The sequence below is a fragment of the Cynocephalus volans genome, chromosome 1, assembly GCF_027409185.1.
Source record: "Cynocephalus volans isolate mCynVol1 chromosome 1, mCynVol1.pri, whole genome shotgun sequence".
NCBI classification, from domain to species: domain Eukaryota; kingdom Metazoa; phylum Chordata; class Mammalia; order Dermoptera; family Cynocephalidae; genus Cynocephalus; species Cynocephalus volans.
In genome coordinates, this window is record NC_084460.1 from 142,174,980 (window position 1) to 142,201,578 (window position 26,599).

The 26,599-nt window shown below is 37.5% G+C and overlaps 1 protein-coding gene across 4 annotated transcripts in view; it reads left to right on the forward strand.

Annotated features, from left to right (window-relative positions):
• Positions 1 to 26,599, forward strand: part of SENP7 (SUMO specific peptidase 7) — a 139,056-nt gene that overhangs the window by 26,202 nt on the left and 86,255 nt on the right. For all 4 annotated transcript variants that reach the window (XM_063090684.1, XM_063090702.1, XM_063090709.1 and 1 more), the window contains one exon: positions 10,971 to 11,068. In XM_063090684.1, coding sequence (XP_062946754.1) covers positions 10,971 to 11,068 — 98 coding nt within the window. The remainder of the gene's footprint in view (positions 1 to 10,970; positions 11,069 to 26,599) is intronic.

A 26,599-nucleotide genomic window follows, 5' to 3' on the forward strand; every position in this document is an offset into this window, starting at 1 on the left:
GGTTTTAATATACACTTGCTGTCCCTGGCTCAGTTTAAAGTGTGAGGGGGTGGTGGGGAAAGGATGAGGTAATAGAAAGTTGGCCTGTTCCTGAAGAAGGTCCCTAATGAGCAAAAGAGTAGTGAGATACTGGCCTAAAGGTGATGGGCTGGAAGGGAGAGGTGTGAGAGTGAGTTCATACATAAGTTCAAAGGGGCTGAGGCCAGGGGGTTTGCGGGGAGATGTGTGGAGAGGGATTGAGAAAGAGGTCTAAAGCCTCCCTGAAATTATGTTCTGAGGGTTGTGAGTGTTTTGATGTGAGAGTGGCTGGATTTAGGGGAGGGCAAGGTTTGAAGGAAAACTGGGAATTTTCAATGAAGGTAAGGTGGATAAGTTATAGGTGGGAAGGGGAGCGAATTGACATGGCCTTATGGCTGAGAAGGTCTTGAAGATGAGGGAGGGAACAAATGACTGGTTGTTGTCCAAAAGTTAGTTTAGAGCTTTGTTGTGTTAAAAGGGCGGCTGCTGCCAAGGCCTGTAAACAGGGAGTCTATCCTTGAGCTGTGGTGTCCAATTGTTTGGAAAGGTATGCAACAGGGGAGAAGACATCTCCTGCCTCTTGTCCCCAAACCCTGACTGCCAATCCTTGGGGTTTGATGACGTATAGAATAAAAGAATGAGCTAGGTTTGGGAGGGGTAGAGCTGGGGCTGCAAGGAGAGCAGCTTTTAATTGCTGGAAAGGAGAATGAATGGGCTTTGTGGGATCTAAGGGAATGGCAGGATCCCCTTTGGCTGCCTCGTAAAGTGGTTTTGCTAGCACGCCAAAATTAGGAATCCATAGGCAAAGATACCCTGCAAGCCCCAAGAAATAAAGGATTTCACCCTTTGTGGTAGGAGAAGGGAGTTCAGAAATTAGACTCTTGTGATCCACCATTATTTCTCTGGTGTTGGGGGTGAGGTGGACTCCCAAATAGGTGACTGAAGGAGAAGAAATTTGGGCCTTGCTGGGGGACACTTGATATCCCCCGGAGGCCAGGAAATTAAGGAGAGCAACAGTTTGGGCCTGTGAATCCTCATAGGAGGCGCTGCAAAGGAGAAGGTCATTTACATATTGTATTAAAATGCTAGAGGTTGGAGGAAGTTCAGATAAGTCTTGAGCTAAGGCCTGGCTGAAGAAGTGTGGGCTATCCCAAAACCCCTGAAGTAGTACTGTCCAGGTGAGTTGTTGGGAATGACATGTATCAGAATCAGTCCAAGTGAAGGCGAGCAGGTTTTGACAGGAAGGGTGTAAGGGGATAGAAAAAAAGCATCTTTGAGGTCAAGTACAGAGAAGATATGGGTTATTGTTCGGATTGTGGCTAGAAGAATATAGGGGTTAGAAATGATTGGGGTTATGGGTAAAATGGCTGCATTAATGGCCCTGAGGTCTTGAACTAAATAGCATGAGCCAGTATGCTTTATAACTGGAAGGATGGGTGTATTAAAAGGCGAGTGGGTAGGCCGTGAGAGATGAGAAGAAAGGAGTTTGTGTATGATGGGTTTTAAGCCTATTAGGTGTTTGTTAGTGATGGGGTATTGTGGGACATTAGGAAACAAAGAGGGGTTCCGCAACTTAACAAGGATAGGGGAATGGTGTGTAGCAATGGAGGGAGAAGTGGTGTCCCATACTATGGGATTATCCTTGTCTGAGGGGAAGGGGAAGGTGGAAGCCTTAGGGGCCAGGTCTGGGTAGCCTGTAACAGGAGTATTGTAGCTGGAATTAAAGTGTCTAGGGTATGTTTAGGGTAAGGGGGCTGGGAATTGAGGCATTATTAAAAATTTGTGTGAATTGGGTGTGATGTAGGGTGCAGGAAAGGGGTTGAAAGATCCGTGGGTGGTATTCTGATCCTGTGACCCCTACTATTTTTTTTTTTTTTTTTTTTTTAAAAGATGACCGGTAAGGGGATCTTAACCCTTGACTTGGTGTTGTCAGCACCACTCTCAGCCAGTGAGTGAACCAGCCATCCGTATATGGGATCCGAACCCGGGGCCTTGGTGTTATCAGCACCGCACTCTCCCGAGTGAGCCACAGGCCGGCCCCTGTGACCCCTACTATTGTGATAGAGGTTGGGGTTGTTGGTCCTGCATATTGAAGAAGGGTAGAATAAGTGGCCCTTGTATTGATGACAAAAGAGGTTGGCTTACCTGCTCCGAGGAGAGTTACTCTGGGCATTGTCAGTCTTCCTCCTGGGCAAAGCCGAGAAGCTCCAGTAGGGGTGGCTGCAGAGCTAAAGGTTGTTGGTTAGGGACTGGGCCGCTTCCTCTCTGGCAAGTGGATCAGTCAACCCCCCAGTTACCTGGCTATTTACAGTGAGGACAGGTCCCAGGAGGGAGCCTGGGTTTAGGACAGCCCTGTACCCAGTGGCCCGGTTGGCTGCATTTGAAGCAGTTCCTGGGTGGCTTTCCCCTAGAGGCAGCTGGCTTTGGAGTGTGCGAGCCTCAGATGGCATTAGCCAGGAGCTGGTATTTGGCCTGATCTCTTTTGTAACGATCTTTCTTCTCCTCCTCCTTGCTATTGTTAAAAACCTTGAAAGCAGCATTGAGGAGGTCTCGTTGGGTCATATTTGGACCATCCTCAAGGCTTTTTAGTTTTTTTTTTAATATTAGGGGCTGATTGGGTAATAAAATGAGAGTGTAAGAGGGCCATGCCTACAGGGGAGTTGGGTCTATACGTGTGTATTTACGTAAAGCCTCAGAAAGGCAGGTTAGGAAATCACTGGGATTTTTGGTGGACCTCTGTGTGATTTTTCTAAGCTTGTCATAATTGACTGACTTGTGAGTAGCCTTTCAGAGACTGTAAATCAAGTGCATGATCATGTTATCCCAGAGATCCTGATCCCTGTGGCTGGCCTGGTAGTCCCAATTTGGGTTGATATGAGGGACAGTGACGGCTCTCATGGGCCATCTGTTATTTTGAGCATGTACCTCATCTGCCTGTTGTTGGGCCGTTATCCAGACCTGCTCCCTGTTTTCAGGGGACAAAGTATTAGTGAGAATCATAAAAATATCATGCCAGGTGAGATCGTAAGACTGGTGAGATATCTGAATTCCTTAAGATATGTGTCTGGGTTGAACTGGAAAGATCCCAGTCATTTTTCGATTTGGGAGAGATTGAAAAGAGAAAAGGGGTTATGGAGCCAGACAGTTCCCTTCGTCCCAGCCACTTCACGGGGGGTAGGTATAAAGGAGCCAGTGTTGAGGCAGGGTTATCACCTGACAAAGGGAGAGAATGGGAGGGGTTGGTGAAGGATCAGGGGCATAAGGAGGTGATCAGGGAGCAGAGTGGTCTGATGGATCAAAAGATTGATCTGAGTCCATAAGGGGAGATCAGGGATGAGCTAGGAGAATTTGATTTGTAGGACAATTTTGACAGAGAGGATGAGATTGAGATAGAAGAAGGCTTGAACATAAGGAATCTCTCCGACTTTGCCGTTTTGGTGACAAAAGTTGTTTAAATCTCCAAGAGTATCTAAATTGAGAGTGCCATCTTCTGGCCACTGGGATCCATTGTCTAGTTTGTGTTTGGGCCAAACCTGATTGCAGTAGAAAATGAGACGTTTGCATTTAATGTCTCCCTGGAGGCCAAGAGGTTGTAAATTGGCCAGGAGATAGCCTAAGGGCATAGAGCTTGGCGGTTTGGTTCATGAGGATCCCACGTAGAGGGTGAGAAAGGAAATTAGTAATCCTAGTAGGAGGGTGATAACAAAGTCTCCCTGGAAGCTGAGAGATTGTAAATTGGCCAGGAGATAGCCCAGAGGCATAGAAAGTGGAGGTTTGGATTGCGAGGATCCCATTTAGAGGGTGAGAATGGAAACGGGCTGTCCTAGTAGAAGAAGAGTGCCAACAAGGAGCATCCTCCTTGTTGTAGACCTTCTTTTGCACATAGAGAGGAGCCACCTACTGGCTAGAGGAGCGTCGTCCAATAGCTGGGGGGCACAAGAGGGGTTTCCTCGGCCAGGTGCCTGGGCTTTATAGCAAGTAGACAGTAGTTGCAGAGAGTAGTCGGGGGAACCCATAGAAGTAGGACAGACCCACTGACTAACCCAGAATTGAGGCCGATGTTGGATACGTTGGTCTGAAACGCAAAAGGAGAGAGTCCTGGAGGCACCTGGTTTAGCAGGTCCAGGAAAGGTGGCTGGGAGGGACAATCAGCCCAAGAGAGGGGATTGTCTGAAGGTCCTGGCCACGACCTTTTCCGGGTTTCGGCACCATAATGAAAGGAAGTGAGCCGAAATGCCGGGTACCGATCAAGCTTTATTAAAGGAAAAGAATCTGCCAGGCTGCATTCAAAATGGAGGGCAGCACCAGGCATGGGGGTGGGAGAGCTTATATAGACTGTAGGGAAGGCTGACCTAATCAGGGAGGGGGTTTGGTGCTGGAGTGGACGATAAGACTGGCAGATGCAATCAGGTGGAAAGTTGCACCCATGCGGAAGTAGAGGAGTTTCTGTTTCTCAGAAACCATGAGGTTTCTCGTAAGGAAAAGGCTGGCAGCTATTTTGTGCTTATTCTGTGTAAAATGGCGCCAGTCACATCAAAGATCTGTCATGAACCACCTTGCTGTTCTGGGATAAACCCCAGGTGGTCTTGTTGTATTATTCTTTTTATACGTTGCTGTATTTGATATGCTAATTTCTTGTTGAGTATTTTTATGTCTTTGTTCAGGAATATCTGCATTTGGTTTTCTTGTACTGTCGTTGTCTGGATTTGATATCAAGGTAATATTGGCTTTGTAGGATGAAGTGGGAATTGTTCTCTTCTCTTGTAGTTAAATGGGAGGGATTGTATAGAATTTATTTTTTCTCTCTCTTAAATGTTTGGTAGAATTTCTAGGAAAACTCTTTGGGCATACAGGGCCAGATGTAGAGAGGTAGCTGTGGTTATAGAAGGCTACGCCAAAGGATCTGTGTGATACAGCTGTCCTGTATTTTGGCTGTGATTGTGGTCATCACCTATGATTAAATCGCATAGAAATATATATACATGCACACAAATGAGTGCATGTAAAACAGGTGAAATCTTAGTAAGGTCATGTATGAATGTCAATTTCCTGGTTGTGATATTGTTTTGTAGTTATGCAAGTTTACCATTGTTGGAAACTGGATGAAGGGTCTCTAGGATCTCTCTGTGTTATTCCTTCCAGCTCTGAGTGAATCTATGATTATCTTAATGTAAAATTTGAAGAAAAACAACCTTGTAAATATTTGGGCAGTGGAAAAGGCACAAGTTAAAGCCAACAAAGCATAATATATCAAAAATAGGAAGATAAAGATGTCTCAGAAAATGCATCTGAGAATCACAGAGATCTTACTGGCTTTCATTTTAAGAGAATATAAAAGACCAAAATAGCACCTCAGACTACTATGTGTGATTCTGCTGTCAAATCTGTCAATATAGTGCCCAATAACTTTAAATATTGTCAGGGTTAGTTTTGTTTTGTTTTGTTTTTAATTGTGGGAAAATATAAATAACAAAAATTTTACCATTTTAATATTTTTAAATGTACAATTCAGTACCACTAAGTGCATTCACATTTTGTTATGCAGCTGTTACCATGCATCGCCAGAATTTTTTCATCATCCCAAAGTGAAACTCTGTACACAAAAGTTAGTTTTGAAAAAATAAAAAGAAAAAAATATTAAGTATTTAATTTGATATGTAAAAGCCTGAAATATGGTATGAAAAATAACTGACTCTTGGGGCACTTCTTTTCTCCAGAGTCATCCAGTATTTCTGTCCTGTGACTCTGCTATTGTACTGGCTAGAGACTGCCACTTTAGCTCTGAAATATTTTACTAATTCAAGATTTATTTCCATCATGGATTTTTCTAAAAAGAATTTGAAGTGGCTTGCAATAAAGAGTGTATATAAAAGTTTAATAAATTGAAACAAGAAAAATACTATCAAAGAAAGTAGAAAGCTATTAACTGTGGAAATCATCTTGTCTAAAAATGTGTTTGTTCAGTCAGGGTTAAAACAAAATATATTGCTTTTTAAAAAAATTAAAAAAGTAATGCATGCTCGTTTGAAGAAATATAAAACGTTAGGAAGTATGTAATATCTCACTCCTCATTCTCACCGTATACGTATGCTTTCATTCTTCCAGAGTTATTGCTTATGTAGTGTTTAGTTCTTCCAGAAAATTTTTTCCCTAGTCATACAGGAGTTTAATAGAAATTGGTTAGCAGATAATTGTAGCTTTTGTTTTCTGATAAGTGTTTTTAGTGTTGGCATTACATGTTGCTTACTTTGGAAATTAGGGGGAGAATCAGTACAGTAGAAATTTTGATATAAAAGTTATAATCCTGAGGGGTAATTTGAACTGGATGGGAAGTCATCATGCCATCTACATTGCAGTAAGCTGTAACAGGGATAAGCAGTTGTGAACAAAGCCAATATTTTCCTCGGGAGGCAGCTTTGGCTCTTTTTCAATGTCTAAGGAAGTGCTCAGTTGAGACTCAGAAACCCTACACCACTTGGAATGCATCTGGAGTTGATTTTATCTAAGAAAAATTTAATAGCTACTGTTAGCTTTTAATAGTTAACCACTATCCATAGTTGACCACTTTGGTTGTAGAAAATTTCAGTCGAGTTCCTATGGAACATTTGATTTTAATTAGCATAGTATTTTATTTGGTGTTCCTGCCAGAATGAGAGCTTCAAAATCAGGTAACTAAATGATTTGATTCTGTGTATAAAGTTCTTATTTTTTAAAAGCCTTTTTCATATTTAAATTAAAGTTATTCATTCCATTTCAACCTTCTGACTTGTGATCAGATAGCTTTCAAAGTATGTATGTGAATAAAGTCCTATTCATAATCAGATTGTGGGATAATTCTTTGTTATTTGATTTTTATTTTTCAGCGATAGCATACAATAAGTTCATAGTCTAAATGATACAGATTGGTATCAATCTTACCTGTGAAAAATACAAATTATTACCCAGTCGGCAATTGTACTCCAGTTTTTAAAAAGAAAATATGTAAATATTTTTGTGTGATATTATAACACTGTGCTCTTACCAACTGAGCTAACCAGCCAGCCATATTATAGTATTATGGGCTTTGTTTGTTTGTTTGTTTTTATATTTTTTTGGCGACTGGCTGGTACAGGGATCCAAACTTTTGACCCTTGTGTTACAAGGTGGTGCTCTAACCAGCTGAACTAACCAGCCAGCCTTGTGTGACATTAAATATAAGAAACAATTGATCAAAATCTAAGTAAATTTTTTTCCCTTGTTATCATCTCCAGATATACTCCATGTTACCCTTGAATAGTGATAGCACTTGAGATAAGCCTTAAAGTAGCCTACTGTTATTCAGAATTAGTAACATTTTAGTCAATTCCCCTCCTTCTGTCCTATTATAGTTATCTTCAGTTTGTCTCAATGTGTTTATTTCATTTTTGTAGTAGTTTAAAGTTCTCATTTTCCCTCCTCCCCCGACCTTTGGTGGGAATAATGTTTCTTTTATGTACAGAACAGGAGACTCAAAGTCTAGTTATTTCACCATTTTGTAAATTCAGACCAATCTTATTTATTAAATCATGATCAGTGGGGTGTAAAAAATTCAATGACATAAAATGTGAAGGTTGCATTTACTGTGAGATTAGTGAAATGATTGGGGGGAACTAGTTGGACATTAGTTTTGAGAGTCCAGCTTGTGAGTCAGATCATTCCCAGTACTGGTTGCAGTTTGAGGTAAACAAATAATATAATTCACTGTGAGAAGTGTTATCATTAGTAGAGGTACATAAAATATATTGTGGTGTCACAGGAGAAAGACTGATTTCCTCTTCCAGAGGGTGAGGAAGGCTTCATAGGTGGTACAGGAGTTGGGGCTTAATGGACACAGAGAACTGGAGAGGATAAAGTACATTCTTGAAGGAGGAAATGTTCAGAGAAGTAGAACGATGAAATTGCATGGCACTTTCAGGGAATTATACATAGTTTAGTATTGTAAGAATATAGAATTTATGGGAAGCAGAAGTGAGAGATGAGAACTCAATTCTTTTTTCCCCTCTCCTGTAGGTAGTAAGGAAAAAACTTAGGAATTTAAGCAGGAGAACAGCATCAGATATGCATTTTGAAAGATATAACTTTCACGATGGAGTGGATGCTGGATTGGAGGGAGAAGAGACCATTGGCAGGGAAACGCATTAGGAGAATATTGCAAGAGTCCAGGTCAGAAAAAAAAAGGAGACAGAACTTAGACAGTGATAGTGAAAATGAAGAAAAGATATATTTTAAATCTATAGTCTTGTGTTGTTTAACCATGGGGATATAGTCTAAGAAATGCGTCATTAAGTGATTTTGTTGTTGTGTGAACATCATAGAGTGTACTTACACAAACCTAGATGATATAGCCTGTTGCTCCTAGGATGCAAACCTGTATAGCATGTTACTGTACTGAGTATACTCTAGGCAATTGTAACACAGTGGTAAATATTTGTGTATCTAAACATATCTAAACTTAGAAAAGATACAGTAAAAATAAGGTGTTTATAATCTTATGGGACCACCATTGCGTTTGTGTCCATTGTTGACCAAAATGTTGTACGCAGTGCTTGACTAGTTGTATTAACAAATTTACATTTTGTAGTGAAATAAGGATGATAGATGTGTTTAGGTTGACATACCGTATTAGTCTGTTTTTGTTGCTTATAACAAAGTACACTGAACTGGGTGATTTATAAAGAAAATGAAATTTATTGCTTACAGTTTCAAAGTCCATCTGGTGGTAGCAACAATGACCTGAGGGCTTGCATTGCAAGATGGTGGAAGCAGAGAGCAGAGAGAGAGAGAGAGACAGATCCTTCGCTTCTCTTAAAGCCCTCAGAACCACACCCTTGACCACCATTTTTAATCCAGTCACTACTGCACTGTCCTTCAATCCAGTCACCTCTTCAAGGCTCCACCTTTCAATTACCTTAATAGGATTTCCCACCCAGTAAACAGTCACAGTGGGGGCTAAGTTTCTAAAACATAAACTTGAACCCAAATGTCCATCATCAGATGAGTGGATATGAAAAATGTGGTATATCTACACAATGGAATATTACTCTGCTATAAAAAAGAATGAAATACTGCTATTTGCAAAAACATGGATGGGCCTAAAGAGAATTTTATTAAGTGAAACAGGTCAGGCACAGAAAGAGAAATATCACATGTTCTCACTTATTTGTGGGAGCTGAAAATAAATAAATAAATACACAAATAAACTGGGGGGCAGGGAAGAAGACACAACAATCACAATTCCTTGAAGTTGATATGACAAGTGAACAGATGTGAGGTTGTTGGGAGGGAGGAGGGAGGGAGGTTTTGGTAATGGGCCACAATAATCAACCACACTGTATATTGACAAAATAAAATAAAATAATAATAAAAGAAAAACTTGAGAACACAATTCAAGCTTCAATGAATTCTGAGGGGACATAATTCAATCCATTACAGATACAATACTGATAGGAAGGATTTCTGAGAATTTGTGTAATTTAAAGTAAGAGCATTGGAAGGACCACAGCTTTTATGTCAGACAGACTTGGGTTCATGTGCGTAAGTTTATTCTCTGAGCTTTATTTCTTTCTTAGTGATGTGTTGTATACTATGTAGAGCTGTGTGATAATGAGATAATGCCTGCAGCATAAACAGGATAATATTTATGGAGGGCTATCATGTTCAAGATGGTGCTTTTAAATTTAAAAATTTAAAAATCTTTTAAAAATTATTTTAAATTATGATAAAATACATGTAATATAAAACTTACCATCGTGATCATTTTAAACATATGATCTAGTGGCATTTAGTTCATTCACACTGCTGTGCAACCATAATCACCATTCATCTCCAGAAGTCTTTTCATCTGACAAAACTGAAACAAACTCTATATCCATTAAACAATAGCTCAGTGTTATACCCTCCTCCCAGCCCCCAGTGACCACCATTCTATTTTCTATCTCTATGAATTTGACTATTCTAGGTACTTCATAGGAGTGGAATCATACACTATTTGTCTTTTTGTTACTGGCTTATTTCATTTAGTATAATGTCTTCCAAGGTTCATTAATATTGTAGCATGTTTCAGAATTTCCTTCCTTTTTAAGGCTATATTTCATTGTATGAATATACAACATTTTGTTTATTCATTCATCTGTCAATTGACATTTGGGTTGCTTCCACCTTTTGGTTATTGTGAACAATGTTGCTACTAACATGGGTGTACAGATATCTCTGCAATGAAGACAGTTTTTTAAACTTACTAAATATGTAATCACCATACATCCTTGTGAGGTAGCTATTATTATTATTACTTCCATTTTCAGGTAAGGAGACTAAGGCATACAGAATATAAATAACTTATTTGCCTAGGTTTACACCATTTGTAAATTAAATCAATCAATTTAAAACTTTTTTTCTAGTCATATTTAACCTAAACCTTGTTAGTAAGATGTCTGCACTTTCCTAAAATTTTCCATGTGGCATTTTGTAGGAAACCAATTTAAATCCCATCCAGTGGCTATAAATGCAGTTATTTCAGAATCAGGCCCTTTTTAACCTGGCGTGTAATAAGGGTACTTCAGGAAGCTTGGGGAAAAATAGAATCAAATGATAATGAATCTTTCCATGAACTTTTTGAAGACCCTCATAATTTTTATTACTTCCTTTAAACACATTACAGATTTTTATAGTTATTTAAGCTTTGGAATCTCAGAGTATAGATTTCCTTACTAAAGTTACCTTGACATTTTAAAATGTTTTCCTATTATTTTTGTTGGACTTATATTTCTGCACTAGCAGAAGCGTCAGGTATTCTGTAGATTGTGCTTATTATTGTTTGTTTTCTGTGAACTACTATGAATGTGGCTATTTATCCTGAATTTCTAAATAAACATTTTAAATGCTTCTTGTCATATTTTTATATTTATTATTAAAATTCCATATATTTTTTTTCTCAGTGGAAAAGAAGCCTAAGAAATAAAGTCATCTCTCTAGACCATAAAAATAAAAAAGGTGTCCGTGGGCATCCCGTTGCTTCTAAGGCATCACCAGAAAGGTAAGTTACATGTATGTGTGATGTAGGATGGGTTTATACTGTGTATAAACAATGTGATCATGGGCGATTCATTTAAGCTCTTTGACTCTCAATTATCACAACGTTTTAATGTAGAGGGTTTGAACTCAATGGCCTCTAAGGTTCCTTGGAAGCTCTAACTTTCTGTGATTCCAAAGTCATGTTAACTCCTTGTTTTTGTGCAGTTGGAACATCTTGATAAGCTTTAGCTGATAATGCAAAAGTTACATATAGACTGATGATAATGCTTAATTCATCATTTGAGGTCAGTAGTGAGAAAGATGCTCTGCTTAGCAACTGTGGTCCTATAGTCATAGTACTAATGAATTAGGGGTATAGTGGAATTAAACCTCTGGAGGATTTGAATTGCAATTATTATCGAGTAATTTAGAGCATTAAAGGATTAGACATCAATAAATGATTAGAAAGTTGTTATTTTAAAAAAGAGTATTTTCTTTTTTAGCATAGTGAATAGAAAATGACAGTAACAAAGTAAAGATTACAGTCAGAATATCAAATAAATATAGAAGACTAATTGGAGTCCTTGAATTTATGTCAGAGTACTTCTATAAACTACTTAGTCTTATTCTCACCTTTCAAGTAAGTTGTCTCCAGGAAATATAAAAATATATTGGTGACCCCACAGCAGTTTATAAACCTTCTGACTTTCTTTTTTTTTTTTTTTTTTTTTTAAAAGATGACTGGTAAGGGGATCTTAACCCTTAACATGGTGTTGTCAGCACCACGCTCACCCAGTGAGCTAACCGGCCATCCCTATATGGGATCCGAACCTGTGGCCTTGGTGTTAACAGCACCACACTCTCCCGAGTGAGCCACGGGCTGGCCCCATAAACCTTCTGACTTTCTACTGTCCTGTGATGAATAAATTGTCCAGGTGAATAAGGCAGCTCTATAAATGCATTGATGATGCTTTGATCCTTCAGAACCACCACAAACTCAGTTTACAGACTTGGTTTCTCCAAAATTTTTTGAGATCATATCAAAAATTATATTTGGCTTGAGAGACTGAATTCTAGAAGTAAAGGAATCATATTTTTTAATTAAAAAATCAACCCCATTTTCTGAAAGGTTTGTATGTACAAAGTTGTTTCTTTTTACGGGAGAGGTATCCTAAAGACCTGCATAGTTCAAAACTCTATCATTCAAGTCTCATTTTTCCATAAGAATGCTTGTGAAGTGGTGGGAACAGGTTCTTTGAGGATATCAATCAATAACTATTGTAACATATTATTAATTTAATATTGCCTTTTATTTTCTGGCATTTATCTCTAATATTTTTCAGTTTATTTTTTCCTAAATTATCAGCCTAACATAAAATGGTGGTTGTTTGGCCTTCCTTATATAGTTTATGACATCTGGTTTATATTCCAGAGTTAATGATTTTCAGGCGTGTTATCAGCATTAGCGCTATAATACTTAATTTACACCTAATGACATTGTTAGAGGATAAAATGATTTTAAAATTCAATAGCAGTAGATATTGATGTAAAAGCACTATAATGACCAAAATCACTATGTTTTTAACATACAAAAAGAACAATGATGTTGACAAAGAAAGATGGATGGTTTTTTGGTTTTTTTTTTTAAACTGGTAAAAGTAATGTAGCCAAAACGGTTGTTTTGTAGTCAACTCAGTTAGCCACCTTTAGATTAATAGAATGTGACTTTTGGCAGATTTTTAAAATCTAGAGGCATTTATATCATTTCAAAATTTGTGCCTGATTTGCTTTGTACCCCAAGAATATTCATAACCAACCAACCAAATAAATAAATAAATAAATAAAAACCCTGGGTGGGGGTGGGTGGGAATTTGTGCCTGAAGTAGGACTTTATTAGTAGTACCTATATTGCATTAGTTCAAATTCACAATGTTAAAATGTTCATAAAACACATTTGCATTCTATTTGTAGGGACATGTGCTGGAATATTTAAAAGTGGGATTTTTTTTTTTGGAAAAATCCCTTACGTGTGGTAGAGAACTGAGCTAATTTCAAATTCTAGTATCTTAACCTGGGAGGGGGCATTCTCTCTGTACTTTATTTTTTAATTTTCATTTTTTTTAAAGAAAATGTGATTTTATTAATATTTTTTACGTTCTAGGATGTTGTGGAGCAGGCGGGAGGGAGGGGGAGAGGGAAAAGGGGAAGGAAATGGGATGGAAGAAGGAGGAAGGAGGAGGGGTGGGATTGAGGTCTGTGGTACCCTCCTCATTCCCACAGGGGAGTCTGAGGGACTTCCAGCGGTGGCTTGATCATTGCCAGGCTGGGTGCAGATGTCAAGGGGGTGTGGCAAAAGCCCTCACCCCCTACCGTTCCAGCTTGGGACCCCGGAGCCCTTCTTGCTGCGGCTTGGTGGTCATTGCTGGGCTGGCTGCATGTGTCAGGGTGGTGTGGCCAAGACCCTCATGTCCCCCACCTTTGGGATTGGTTGTGGGTGTGAGTGGCATTGTTGAAGACCTCGGCCCTACCCTCTTTCTGTCTTGGTAGCCCAGAGGACTTCTGGTCCTTCTAGGTGTGATAGGTGATTTTTGGTGAAATGAGACCTTTACTTAGTAGTATGACACTTTGTCTCTGGTGGCAGGGACTTTGTTTTTTCTTTCATTTCTGAGTTGAATTATTTGCTGTTTCCACCATTTAAACTCTGAGCTAGAACTGATTTGTTGTCCTTTGCTTACTTCCAAAATGGGGGAAATTCCTGTGGGGATCAGTATTTGAGCTGTGTGGTTGAGATAAATTGCCACGTTGCTGCTGAATTCCCTAGGCAAGGCTTTTTGTGCAGCTCAGGTTTTAATGGTTGACTTTAGAGGTACTTACAGCTCTCAAGAGATCCAGTGCACCTGGGTTGTGAATAAACTCTGGTCTTAAGGTCAGCCTGTGGCTCACTTGGGAGAGTGTGGTGCTGATAACACCAAGGCCACAGGTTCAGATCCCTATATAGGGATGGCCGGTTAGCTCACTTGGGTGAGCATGGTGCTGACAACACCAAGTCAAGGGTTAAGATCCCCTTACTGGTCATCTTTAAAAAAAAAAAAAAAGAAACTCTGGTCTGGGCCTGAGTCTTTTCATCAAACTGAACCCCACGCAATTCTATATTCCTGACCAGTCTCTGAGTGGTCCTTTGCTGATTGGGGTGCAGATCAGCTGTCCTTGCTGTGCACCAGTGTTCTCCTGGTGGGCCTGTCTCCCCCACCACCTGTGCTGCAAACACTTCCCATGGGACAGGTCGTGCACTGGTCCCTTGCGATTACTCTCTAGCCTCTGAGTGGCTCTTTTTTTTCAGTTGTTGTGGCTCCTTGCTCCTATGTGGGTCCATGAGAACCCTGTTAGTGGTCTTGCTGGCCTGGGGGCCACCAAGGCCCTCTTCTCCCCTGCTGCCTCCAAGAAACTTCATCTGAAGGGCACAGAAGTGGCTTTTGCCAGCCAGTGCCTGCTCTGTGCGCTCAGTAGCTCCAGCTTGGATGCAGCTGGGGCTTGAAATGGTCAGAGTGGTTTTTTCTTTCTTTCATCATGGCTTCTCCCACCTTCATGCACTCTGTAGGTCTCTCCTCCTCTTCCCCTGAGCTCTAGTGGCCCCCAGGTTGGCTGTCGTTGCTTTTTTATAGTTGTAAATTGGTTGATTTGTGGGAGAGAGTGACGCTGGGAACTGTCTATTCTACCATCTTGACTGGAAGCCCTCTCTGTACTTTAAACTAGTTTTTCTCTAGCCTTATCTGGAGCTTTTGATTCTTAACCTCTTTCTAACTTTTCTGCCTGCTAGATTCAGGTATATAAAATGTCTGGGATGGTTAGAATGTCTGGAAACTGAGGTGGGGTAGAATATGGTGAGTTGTTTGGATGAAACTGGGTTAAATTAATAAGCAGAGTTAGGAAGTGACTTTGTTCAAAATAATGAAGGGATGAGGCCTTCATTATCATGTATTTGCCTCACAGCACAATGGGTATGTGTTTGTATCTTTGTAAAATTCTCTTGGGTGGATTGAGTGTTTTTAGAAGAGAACCAGTTTGGTTTGCCTGTTCCAAAGGTATTTTTTTTTTTCCTTTGTTGATCTCATTTGTACTACCAATGAGCTTACAAAACTTGTACCTTTGCACTTAGTTCTCTCATAGTTAAGTCGTACTATCACCAAGTTATACTTTCTGCTCTGCTAATTATTTCTTTTGGGATTTTGGCATATCAATCATAGAGCATATGAACAATACCATCAGGTTGGAACTGAACACTGTAATTATGGCATCTAACATCTATTCAGTGCTTACTATATGCCAAGCATCAGGCTAAGCCTTAATCATTTTATTTAATTTTCACAAGTTTGTAAGATGTAAGTAGCATTGGACTTATTTCATGGTTGAGGAAATTTAGGTCTTCTAATTCATTATAATGGGGAAGAATATTATTAGTATATCTCTGGAATAGCTAGAATATAAACTGGAATATAAATTGGAATACCTAGTTTAATATTAATAGATTTAGTTTTTTGTTTCAGTCACATATATTATTGAGTTCCCCTAGGCTATCTGAAACATTTTATAAATTGCTTCTGTGTGCAGGGAAGTCAAAGCAACAGAAATCATCCAGGTGGGGGGGGTTGGGCAGAATTCCCTTATGTTTATATTACTTTGAAACCTCTAACCCTGTCTACTGTGTTTGATTTTTAAAGATTATTATACCTGTCAGTGTCTTTTTTTTAATTAACAGTTTTATTGTGATATCATTTACATGTCATAAAATTTACCCATTTTAATTCTATAATTAAATAATTTTTGGTGTATTTATAGAGTTGTGTAACCATCACTATAATCAAGTGATGCTTTTGGAACATTTCCATCATGCCCTGAAAGAATCTGCATGTTCATTTACAGCCACTCTTCATTCTTACCCACAGCCTTAGGCAACCACTAATCTACTTTCTTTCTGTTTGTTCAGGATTTGACTTCTTTGGACATATATAAACGGAGTCATACATTGTATTTTTTTGTGTGTGTCTGGCTTTCACTGAGCATAATGTGTTTGAGGTTTATCCATGTTGTAGCATGTATCAGTACTTTTATTGCTAAGTAGTATACCATTGTATAGATATACTACATTGTGTTTACTCATTCCTCAGTTGGTAGATAGTTGGATTGTTTCCACTTTTTGTCTATTGTGAGTAATGTTGTCATAAACGTTCCTGTACAAGCTTTACTGTAGACATATGTTTTTATTTTTCTTGAGTAGATACCTAGGATTAGAATTGCTGTGTCATGTGGTTATTTTATTTAAATTTTTGAGAAAGTGCTAAACTGTTTTCTAAAATGACTACATCATGTTACATTTCCACTAGCAATGTATGAGGGTTCCATTTTTCTTCACAACCTCATCTACATTTCTTTCTTTCCTTCCTTCCTCTGCCTTCCTCTTTCTTCTCATTCCTTCTTTCCTTCCTCTCTTCCTTTGTTTTTTCTTTCTTTTCTTCCATCCTAGTAGGTGTGAAATAGTTTTTCATTGTTGTTTTGATATTCACTTCCTAAATGTCAATAACTAAATGACATTGAGTGTCTTTCATGTGCTTATTGGTCATTTGTATATCTTTTTTGAAAAATGTCTATTCAGATCCTTTTCGCATTTTAAATTGGGTTATCTTTTTGTGGTGGAGTTGTAAGAGTTTTTTTGTGTATTCTGGTTACAAGTTCCTTATCAGATATATGATATCCATGTATTTTCTCCTCTTCTTTGGTTAGCTTTTCACTTTATTGATTGTGTCCTTTGGAGCATAAAAATATTTAACATTTTGTGAAGTCTCATTTATCTATTTTTCTTCAGTCACTGGTCTTTTGGTATCATATCTGAGAAACCATTGCCTAATCTGAGATCATGATAATTTACTCCTTTGTTGTCTTCCAAGAGTTTTATAGTTCTACTCTGGGAGAGCGTGGTCCTGGCAACACCAAGTCAAGGATTAAGATCCCCTTACTGGTCATTTAAAAAAAAAAAAAAAGAAAGAAATTGAGAATCGTGAGTCTTACAATTATTTTTTTGAAGATTCTTTTTGCTATTGTGGGTTCCTTGCATTTTCAGTTGCATTTTAGAATCAGCTAGTCAATTTTAACAAAAACACCAAGGATTTTGATAGAGATTGTATTGAATTTATAGATCAAATTGGTATTACTATCTCAATGATATTATGTCTTCAGATTGATGAACATGGATGTCTTTCCATTTATTTAAATACTGTATAATTTCTTTCAATGGTGTTTTATAGTTTTCAGTTTGTCTCAGACTTTTTTGTTAAATTTATTTCTCAGTATTTTCTTCTTTTTGATGCGATCATGTTTTCTTTATTTTCAGACTGTTCATTGCTAGTGTATAGGAATACAATTTATTTATGCATGTTGGTCTTGTATGTTATAACCTTATTTAATTTGCTTATTGGTTCTAGTAGTTTTTAGTGGATTCCTTGGAATTTTGTATACACAAGATCATGTCGTCTAAAACAAGGACAGTTTTCCTTCTCCCTTTCCAACTGGATGCCTTTAGGTTTTTTTCTATGCTTAATTATTCTGGCACAGTTACATGGTACAGTGTGGAATAGAAGTGGTGAGAGTGGACATCTTTGTTTTGTTCCCATAAAAACAAAAATGATACTACCTTTTCATCAAAATGTTTGCTGTAGTTTTTTCATAGATATACTTTATCATGTTGAGGAAAATTCCTTCTATTCTTAATTAGTTGGAGGCTTTTTATCATGAATGTGTGTTGGATTTTGTCAAATGCTTTTTCTGCATCTATAGCATGTAATTTGTATCCTTTATTCTATTAACATAATGTATCGCATAAGTTGGTTTTTAGATATTAAACTAACTTTGCTTTCCTGGGATAAAATCCCTCATGATCCTAATTTATAACCCTTTTTATATATTGCTGGATTCAATTTGCTTGTATTTTGTTGAGGGTGTTTACATTTGTGTTCAAAAGGAAAAATTTTTTTTGTAGTTTTATTTTTTGTAGTTTTCTTGTGTTGTCTTTTTCTGGCTTTTGTATCAGGCTAACACTGGCCTCATAGAAAGAGCTGAAAAGTGTTGTTTTCTCCTTTGTTTTCTGGAAGAGTTTTTAGAGGATTGGTATTAATTCTTCTTTAAATATTCAATAGAATTAACCAATCTGGCCATGGGCTTCTGTGTGGTGTGTGTGTGTGTGAGTGTGTGTGTGTGTGTGTGTGTGTGTGTGTGTGTGTGAAGTTTTAAAATTACAAATTTAAATTTTTGCTTGTTATATAGTCTGTTCAGATTTTCTATTTTTTTGTGAGTCACTGTTGGTAGCTTGTGTCTTTCTAGGAATTTGTACTTTTTATGGAAGTTATCTATTTTTTGGCATATGGTTGTTCATGATGTTCCCTTATAATCCTTCAAATTTCTGTAATGTCATTATTGAATTTCAGATTTTAGTAATTTGAGTCTTCTCTCTTTTTTTCTTGTTCAATCTACCTAAAGATTTGTTAATTTTGTTGATCTTTTTAAAGAATCGACTCTGGTTTCATTACTTTTCTCTATTGCTTTTCTGTATTCTATTTAGCTTATTTTCAGTGTATCCTTTATTGTTTTCTTTGTTTTGCTTGTTTTGGGTATAGTTGCTCTTCTTCCACATTTTAGCTATTATGAATAAGGCTGCCGTGAACCTGGGTGTACAGATATCTCTTCAATACCATGTTTTCAATTCTTTTGGATGTATACCCAGAAGTGGAATTGCTGTATCATATGGTAATTTTATTTTTAATTTCTTGAGGAACCGCCATACTGTTTTTCATAGTGGCTGTACCATTTTACATTCCTCCTAGTAGTGGAGGGCTCCACATCCTAGCCAACACATGTTATTTTCTGGGTTTTTGTTTGTTTATTTGTTTGTTTTTTGGGTAGTAGCCATCCTAATGGCTGTGAGGTGTTATCTCATTGTAATTTTAATTTACATTTCCTTAATAGTAAGTAGTGTTGAGCATCTTTTTATGTACCTTGTTAGCCATCTGTATATCTTCTTTGGAGAAATGTCTATGCAAGTTCTTTGCCCATTTTTAAGTTGGAATGTTTGTTTTTTGGTTGCTGAGTTTTAGGAGTTCTCTGTATATACTGGATATTAATTCCTAATTAGCTGTATGGTTTGCAAATATTTTCTCTTATTCTGTGGGTTGTCTTTTTACTTTCTTTATAGTGTCCTTTGATGCACAAATTTTAAAATTTTCTTGAAGTTCAATTTGTCTATTTTTCTTTTGTTCCCTGTGCCTTTGTTGTCATATCTAAGAAATCATCATCAAATCCAATGTCATGAAACATTTGATCTATGTTTTCTTCTAAGAGTTTTATCATTTTAGGGCTTAACCTTTAGTTCTTTAATCCATTTTGAATTAATTTTTGTGTATGGTGTTAGGTAAGGTCCAGTTTCATTCTTTTGCATGTGGCTATCCAGTTTTCCCATTACCATTTGTTGAAAAAAAGACTGTTCTTTTCCCATTGAATGGTTTTGGCACCTTTGTCAAAAATCATTTGACCATAAATGTAAGGGTTTGTTTCTGGGCTGTCTATTCTTTTCTGTTTGTCTGTATGTCTGTCTTTATGCCAGTATTATGTTGTTTTGATTACCATATTTTTGTAGTAAGTTTTGAAATTAGGAAGTGTAAGTCCTTCAGCTTTGTTCTTTTTTAAGATTGGTTTGGTCATTTGGGGTTCCTTGAGATTCTGTATGAATTTTAGGATGGGTTTCTCCATTTTAGCAAAAAAAAACATCATTGTGATTGTAACAGGGATCACACTGAAACTGTAGATTGCTTTGGGTAGTATTAACATCTTAAAAATATTGAGTCTTTAAGTCCATGAATTTAAGTCTTCATTAATTTCTTTCAGCAATGCTTGTCATTTTCAGTGTACAAGGCTTTAATTTCCTTTGTTAATTCCAAAGGATTTCATTCTTTTTGATGCTATTGAAAATAGAATCATTTTTACAGTTACCTTCTCAGATGGTTCATTGTTAGTGTATAGAAATTCAACTGATTTTTGTGTGTTGACATTGTATCCTGCTACTTTGCTGAACTCATTTATTAGTTTTAACAGTGTTTTGTGTATGGAATCTTTAGGGTTTTCTACATGTAAGATTATTTCATTTGCGAATGTGGATAATTTTACTTCTTCCTTTATAAATTGGATGTCTTTTCTTTCTTTTTTTGTTTATTTGCTCTGGTTAGAACTTCTAGTACTATGTTGAATAGAAGTGGCAAAAGTGAGCATCCTTATCTTGTTCCTAATCTTAGAGGAAAAGCTTTCAGTCTTTCACCATTGTGTGTGATATTTGCTGTGAGTTTTTCATATATGGCTTTTATTATGTGAAGTAGTTTACGTCTATTCCTTGTTTGTTAAGTGTTTTTATCATGAAAGGGTGTTGGATTTTGTCAAATGCTTTCTCTGCATCAATTGAGATGATCATGTGGTTTTCCCTTTTCTGTTAATGTGGTATGCAGCCTTAATCAATTTTTGTATGTTGAACCATTTGTGCATCCCAGAAATAAATCCCACTTGGGTCTTTGTGTATAAGCCTGCTAATACACTACTGAATTTGGTTTGCTAGTATTTTGTTGAGGATTTTTGCACAGAATTGATACTATTGATTTTTGATATTATTGATATTATTGATAATGATTTTTGTTCAGAATTGATATTATTCTATATTTTTCTCTTCTTGTAGTATCTTTTTCTGGCTTTGGTATCAGGGTAATGCTGGCCTCTTAGAATGAGTTAGGAAGTGTTCCTCCTCTTCAGTTTTTTGGAAAAATTTGAGAAAGATTGATTTTTCTTTAAATGTTTGGTAGAATTCACCAGTGAAGCAATCAGGTCCAAGGCTTTTTTTGCTGGGAGATTTTCAATTACTATTTTAAATGCCTTAGTAGTTATAAGTCTATTCAGATTTTTTTCTTTGTGTTACAGTCTTGGTAGGTTTTGTATTTCAATGCATTTGTCCATTTCATTTCAGATATCCAATTTCTCTGGATACACTTGTTCATGGTACTTTCTTATATTCCTTTTTATTTCTGTGTCATTGGTAGTAGTGTCCTTCTTTTCCTTTTTGATTTTAGTAATTTGGGTCTTCTCTCTTTATTTCTTTGTCCATCTAGCTGAAGGTTTGTCAATTTTGTTTATCTTTTCAAAGAACTGACTTTTGGTTTCATTTATTTTCTTTTCTCTATTTTTAAAATCTCTGTTCTAAGCTTTATTATATCCTTCATTCTGCTAACTTTGAACTTAGCTTGTTCTTTATTTACTGGTTCTGTAAGTTGTAAAGTTAGGTTGTTGATTTGAGACCTTTCTTGTTTTTTAATGTAAGCACTTGCAGCTATAAATTTCCCCCTTAGCATTGCTTTCACTGCATCCCATGTTTTGGTATGGTGTGTTTTTGTTTTTATTAGTCTCTAAGTATTTTTTAATTTCTCTTGAGATTTATTCTTTGATCCATTGGTTGTTTAAGAGTGTGTTGTTTAATTTCCACAAATTTGTGAATTTTTCAATTTTCCTCCTTTTATTGATTTGTCATTTCATTCCATTGTGCTCCAAGAAGATACATTGTATGACATCTATCTTTTAAAGTCTGTTGAGACCTAGTTTGTGCCCTGACCATACTGTCTTTCCCAGCATCTATAGAGATGATCATATGGTTTTTGTCTTTGCTTTTATTGATGTGGTGTATCACATTTATTGATTTGTGTATGTTGAACTAACCTTGCATCTCTGGGATAAATCCCACTTGATCATGGTGTATAATTTTGTGTATGTGTTGCTGTATTCTGTTAGCTAGTATTTTATTGAGGATTTTTGCATCTGTATTCATCGAGGATATTGGCCTGTAGTTTTCTATTTTTGATGTATCTTTGTCTGTTTTTGATATCAGGGTGATGTTTGCCTCATAGCTTTTGGGAGAATGGCTTCTGTTTCAATGTTTTGGAATAGTTTGTAGAGAATTGGTATCATTTCCTCTTTGAAGGTTTGGTAGAACTCTGCAGTGAACCTCTCTGGTCCTGGGCTTTTCTTTGTTGAGAGCCTTCTGATAACAGCTTCAATCTCTTTTATTGTTATTGGTCTGTTCGGATTTTCTACATCTTCTTGGCTCAGTTTTGGTAGTTTGTATGTGTCCTGAAATTTATCCATTTCCTCCAGATTTTCCAATTTGTTGGCATATAGTTGTTTATAGTAGTCTCTAATGATTCCTTGTATTTCTGAGGTATCAGTTGTAATATCACCTTTTTCATTTCTAATTTTTGTTATTTGGGTCTTCTCTGAACCTCACTAAAGGTTTGTCAATTTTATTTGTGTTTTCAAAAACCCAACTTTTTGTTTCATTGATCTTGTGTATTGTTTTTTGGGTTTCTGTTTCATTTAGTTCTGTTCTGATCTTAATATTTCTTTCCATCTAGTAACTTTGGGTTTGGATTGTTCTTGTTTTACTAGTTCTTTAAGGTGAAGTATTAGATTGTTTATTTGCCATCTTTCCATTCTTTTGAAGTAAGCATTTAATGTGATAAATTTCCCCCTTGGTACTGCTTTTGTGGTATCCCACAGGTTTTGGTATGATGTGTCATTATTTTCATTAGTTTCAAGAAATTTTTTTATTTCCTGTTTAATTTCTTCTTGGACCCATATGTCATTAAGTAGAATGTTGTTTAATTTCCATGTGTTTGTATAGTTTCCAGAGTTTCATTTGTTATTGATTTCTAATTTTAGTCCATTGTAATCTGAAAAAATATATGGAATAATTCCAATTTTTTTGAATTTGTTGAGACTTGACTTGTGACCTAACATATGGTCTCTCCTGGAGAATGTTCCATGTGCTGATGACAAGAACGAATATTCCGAGGTTGTTGGATGGACTATTCTATAGATATCTGCCAAGTCCAGCTGGTCTAAAGTGTTGTTTAGATCTTGTGTTTCTCCATTGATTTTTTACCTAGATCATCTGCCCAATGTTGAGAGTAGGGTGTTCAGGTCTGCTGCTATTGTAGTGTTCATGTCTATCTCATTCTTCAGATCTAATAATGTTTGCTTTATAAACCTGGCTGCTCTAACGTTGGGTGCATATATATTTATGATTGTTATGTCTTCTTGATGGATAACTCCTTTTATCATTTTATAGTAGCCTTCTTTATCTCTTTTTATGGTTTTTGGTTTAATGTCTATTTTATCTGATATAAGAATAGCTACTCCAGCTCTTTTTTCATTTTATTTGCATGGTATATCTTTTTCCATCTTTTCTTTCTTAGTCTATGTGTGTCTTTACAGGTGAGGTGAGTCTCTTGAAGGCAGTACATTGTTGGGTCCATCTTTTTAATTCAGTCAGTCAGTCTGTGTCTTTTGAGTGGGGAATTTAATCCCTATACTTTTAGAGTTATTATTGAAAGGTGTTGATTTACTCCTAGCATTTTATTGATTTTTGTTTAGGTGTCATAAGTATCTTTTGTTCCCTTCTTTCTGATTTTCTGTTTGTCTTCTGTGTTTGTTGGTTTCTTGAGTTGGTAGATAAGGTATTTTTTCTCTTTATTGTTAACATTTTTTTTACTGGTAAGTTTTGTTCTTTCTTGACTATTTTTGGCAGTGATGGTTGTTTTTCAGGTATCAAACCTAGTACTCCTTTGAGAATGTCTTGTATGGCTGGTCATGTGGTAGTGAACTCCTGCAGTTTTTGTTTGTCTGAGAAATATACTATTTGTCCTTCATTTTGGAAGGATAGCCTTGCTGGTAAAGTGTTCTTGGCTGGCAATTTTTTTTCTTTAGTATTTTGAATATATCATCCCTTTCTTTTCTGGTTAGGGTTTCTGATGAAAAGTCTGATGTTAGTCTGATTGGGGCTCCCTTATAGGTGACTTGCCACTTCTCTCTTGCAGCTTTTAAGATTCTCTCTTTGTCTTTGAGTTTTGCCAGTTTGACTGTAACATGTCTTGGAGAGGACCTTTTTGGGTTGAATATGTTTGGGGATCTTTGGGCCTCCTGAATCTGAAGATCAGTGATTTTCGCTATACCTGGGAAGTTTTCTGGTATTATTTCATTGAATATGTTTTCAATGCCATTTCCTTTTTCCTCCCCTTCTGGAATATCCATGATTTGGATATTTGAGTGCTTAAGGTTGTCTGTTATCTCTCTTAGATTTTCTTCAATTTTTTAAATTCTTTTTTCTGGTCTGTCTGTGTTAATTCAAACAGCCTGTCATCAAGGTCAGAAATTCTTTCTTCTGTTTGTTCTAGCCTGCTGGTTAGACTCTCTGTTGTAGTTTTTATTCTGTCGAATGAATCTTTCAGCTCCACAAGCTCTGCTACATTCTTTTTCAGGACATTGATTTCTTTGTACATTTCTTCTTTCAGGTCCTGCATATTTTTTCTCATTTCATTGTGTTGTCTAACTGAGTTTTCTTGTATCTCATTTAGTTTCCTTAGAATTATTGCTTTAAATTCCTTGTCAGTCATTTCAAGGACTTCCTATTCTATAGGATCTAGAACTTGAGAGTTATTATTCTTCTTTGGTAGTGATGTACTTCCTTGATTTTTCATATTAATCGTGTCTTTCCTTTGGTGTTTAGTCATTGTGGCAGGGGGTATCACGGTGCACACGTTCCACTCTGATGTCCAGCCTAGATTGAAGGGACTGCCAATTCTGTGAAGTGGGGACTTGCCTGGATTACGGGGTCCCACAGCACCTGCATGTTCTGGCACAGCTGGCTCAGTGCATGTGGGCCTGGCAGCTCTCAGGCTTCTCTGGGTGGCAGGGACTGGCCTGGACTAGGGATCCTGTGGTGCCTGTCTATTCTGGTGCGGCTGACTTGAACATGTGGGCCTCGTGGCTCTCAGGCCTCTCTGGGTGGTGGGCACTGGCCTGGGCTGGGGGTCCTGTGGTGTCTACCTCCTGCCAGTTCCTGTGTGGCTGACTCAGGGCATGTGGGCCTGGTGGTTCTCAGGCCTCTCTGCATGGTGGGCACTGGCCTGGAGGTCCCGCGGTGCATGGTTCCTGCCTGTTCTGGTGCAGCTCTCGGGCTTCCTGTTGTTGCTTTTTAATAGTTGCAAATTGGTTTATTTGTGGGAGAGAGTGATGCTAGGAACCGTCTACTCCACCATCTTGACCGGAAGCCCCCATTTCTCCTTTTTTAAAACTTTGTCCCTGTTACTTGTTAAATTTTTGCAGAGTTACAACTTCTAACAGAATAATGCTGGCTTAACACTTCAAGATGATAGCAAATGCCTGTGGAACAAACAAAATTAAACTGAACAATGGACTCCAGGTAGACCTACCCTGAAAGCCAGTCCATTCAAACCTCCCTTGTTGCTCAAATGTGTCTGAGAGGGTTTGACATGGACTCCTAGCTATCATTCACTCCTTCCAACATGGGAACAGATTGGCAACCCAGGACAGGTTTACCCTGGCACTGAAGGACATCAAAACCTAACTACACGATGATTGATTAGCAGTGCTTTTGGAGAAAGATCTTTATCAAAAGTGGGAAATATAAAGTTTTCAAAATCAAAGTGGAGTCACTTTTATTAAAACCCCTGACAAATAGAGCCAGGGAAAGGCCATGAAGGGATGAGTACTCATGCGTTTATGTCTACTGACAAGAATTATCACGGAAGACTCTGCAAATCTACTACTTTACATAGAGGCTATTGTGACCTTTATCAGAAAATCCTTCAGCAAGGACATTTGCCCAGCATCTGCCTGTCTAACCTGGGATTGGTGTCACCCTTGATCCTTGTAGCCAGTGATAATTATCCCAGAATAATTATGTGATCCTCCATCATTTTTCCTCTAAAACTTTTTGTCTTCCTTTACCTAGATGACTGTGCACATAGTTTACTATGGCATCCATATTCCCATTGCAATGCCCCATTTCCAAGTAAATATCATTTTCTTTTAGAGAGCCGCTGTCTGTTTGTTTTAAAATTGATAACCCCCAAAATAAAGTGACCCACAATTGAAAAAATAAAGGAACGTTTCCAAGAGGGGGAAAGGGACTATTGCAATAGGGAGAACATTGACTGTAAGATTTATGTGTCTCTAAAAGCATTGAGCAGAAAACTGTTTTTCTTTTATAGGGAGGAGTAAACAAGGCTGGAAATAACCAGGATTGGAAAAGTAGGATGAGAAAGTGGTGAGGTAGCATAGTAGATGAGAGAATGTTTTAGCCTGAGGTCAGCCTTTTCTAGGAATGGGCCATTAAGGAGAGGATGTATGCTGGTTTAGGATGAGAGTGGATCAGAAGGGGGAGGAAGAAAAACTTAAACAAAGTTTAGTCAACAAGTATATTTTGTTCCAATAAGTAATTGGAGACAATCAATTCCTGTAATTATTAGTGAGACAAAGGATGGGAATTTGAAGGGTCTTTGTCTTTGTTTCTCATGTGTTAACAAGGAGTCATTCATGAATCTTCCCCATCTTTCCTGTGGGGAAGGATGGTTTCTTTAACCACCACTGTTTTCTAGGATTACAGGACTCCAGTAAAGTT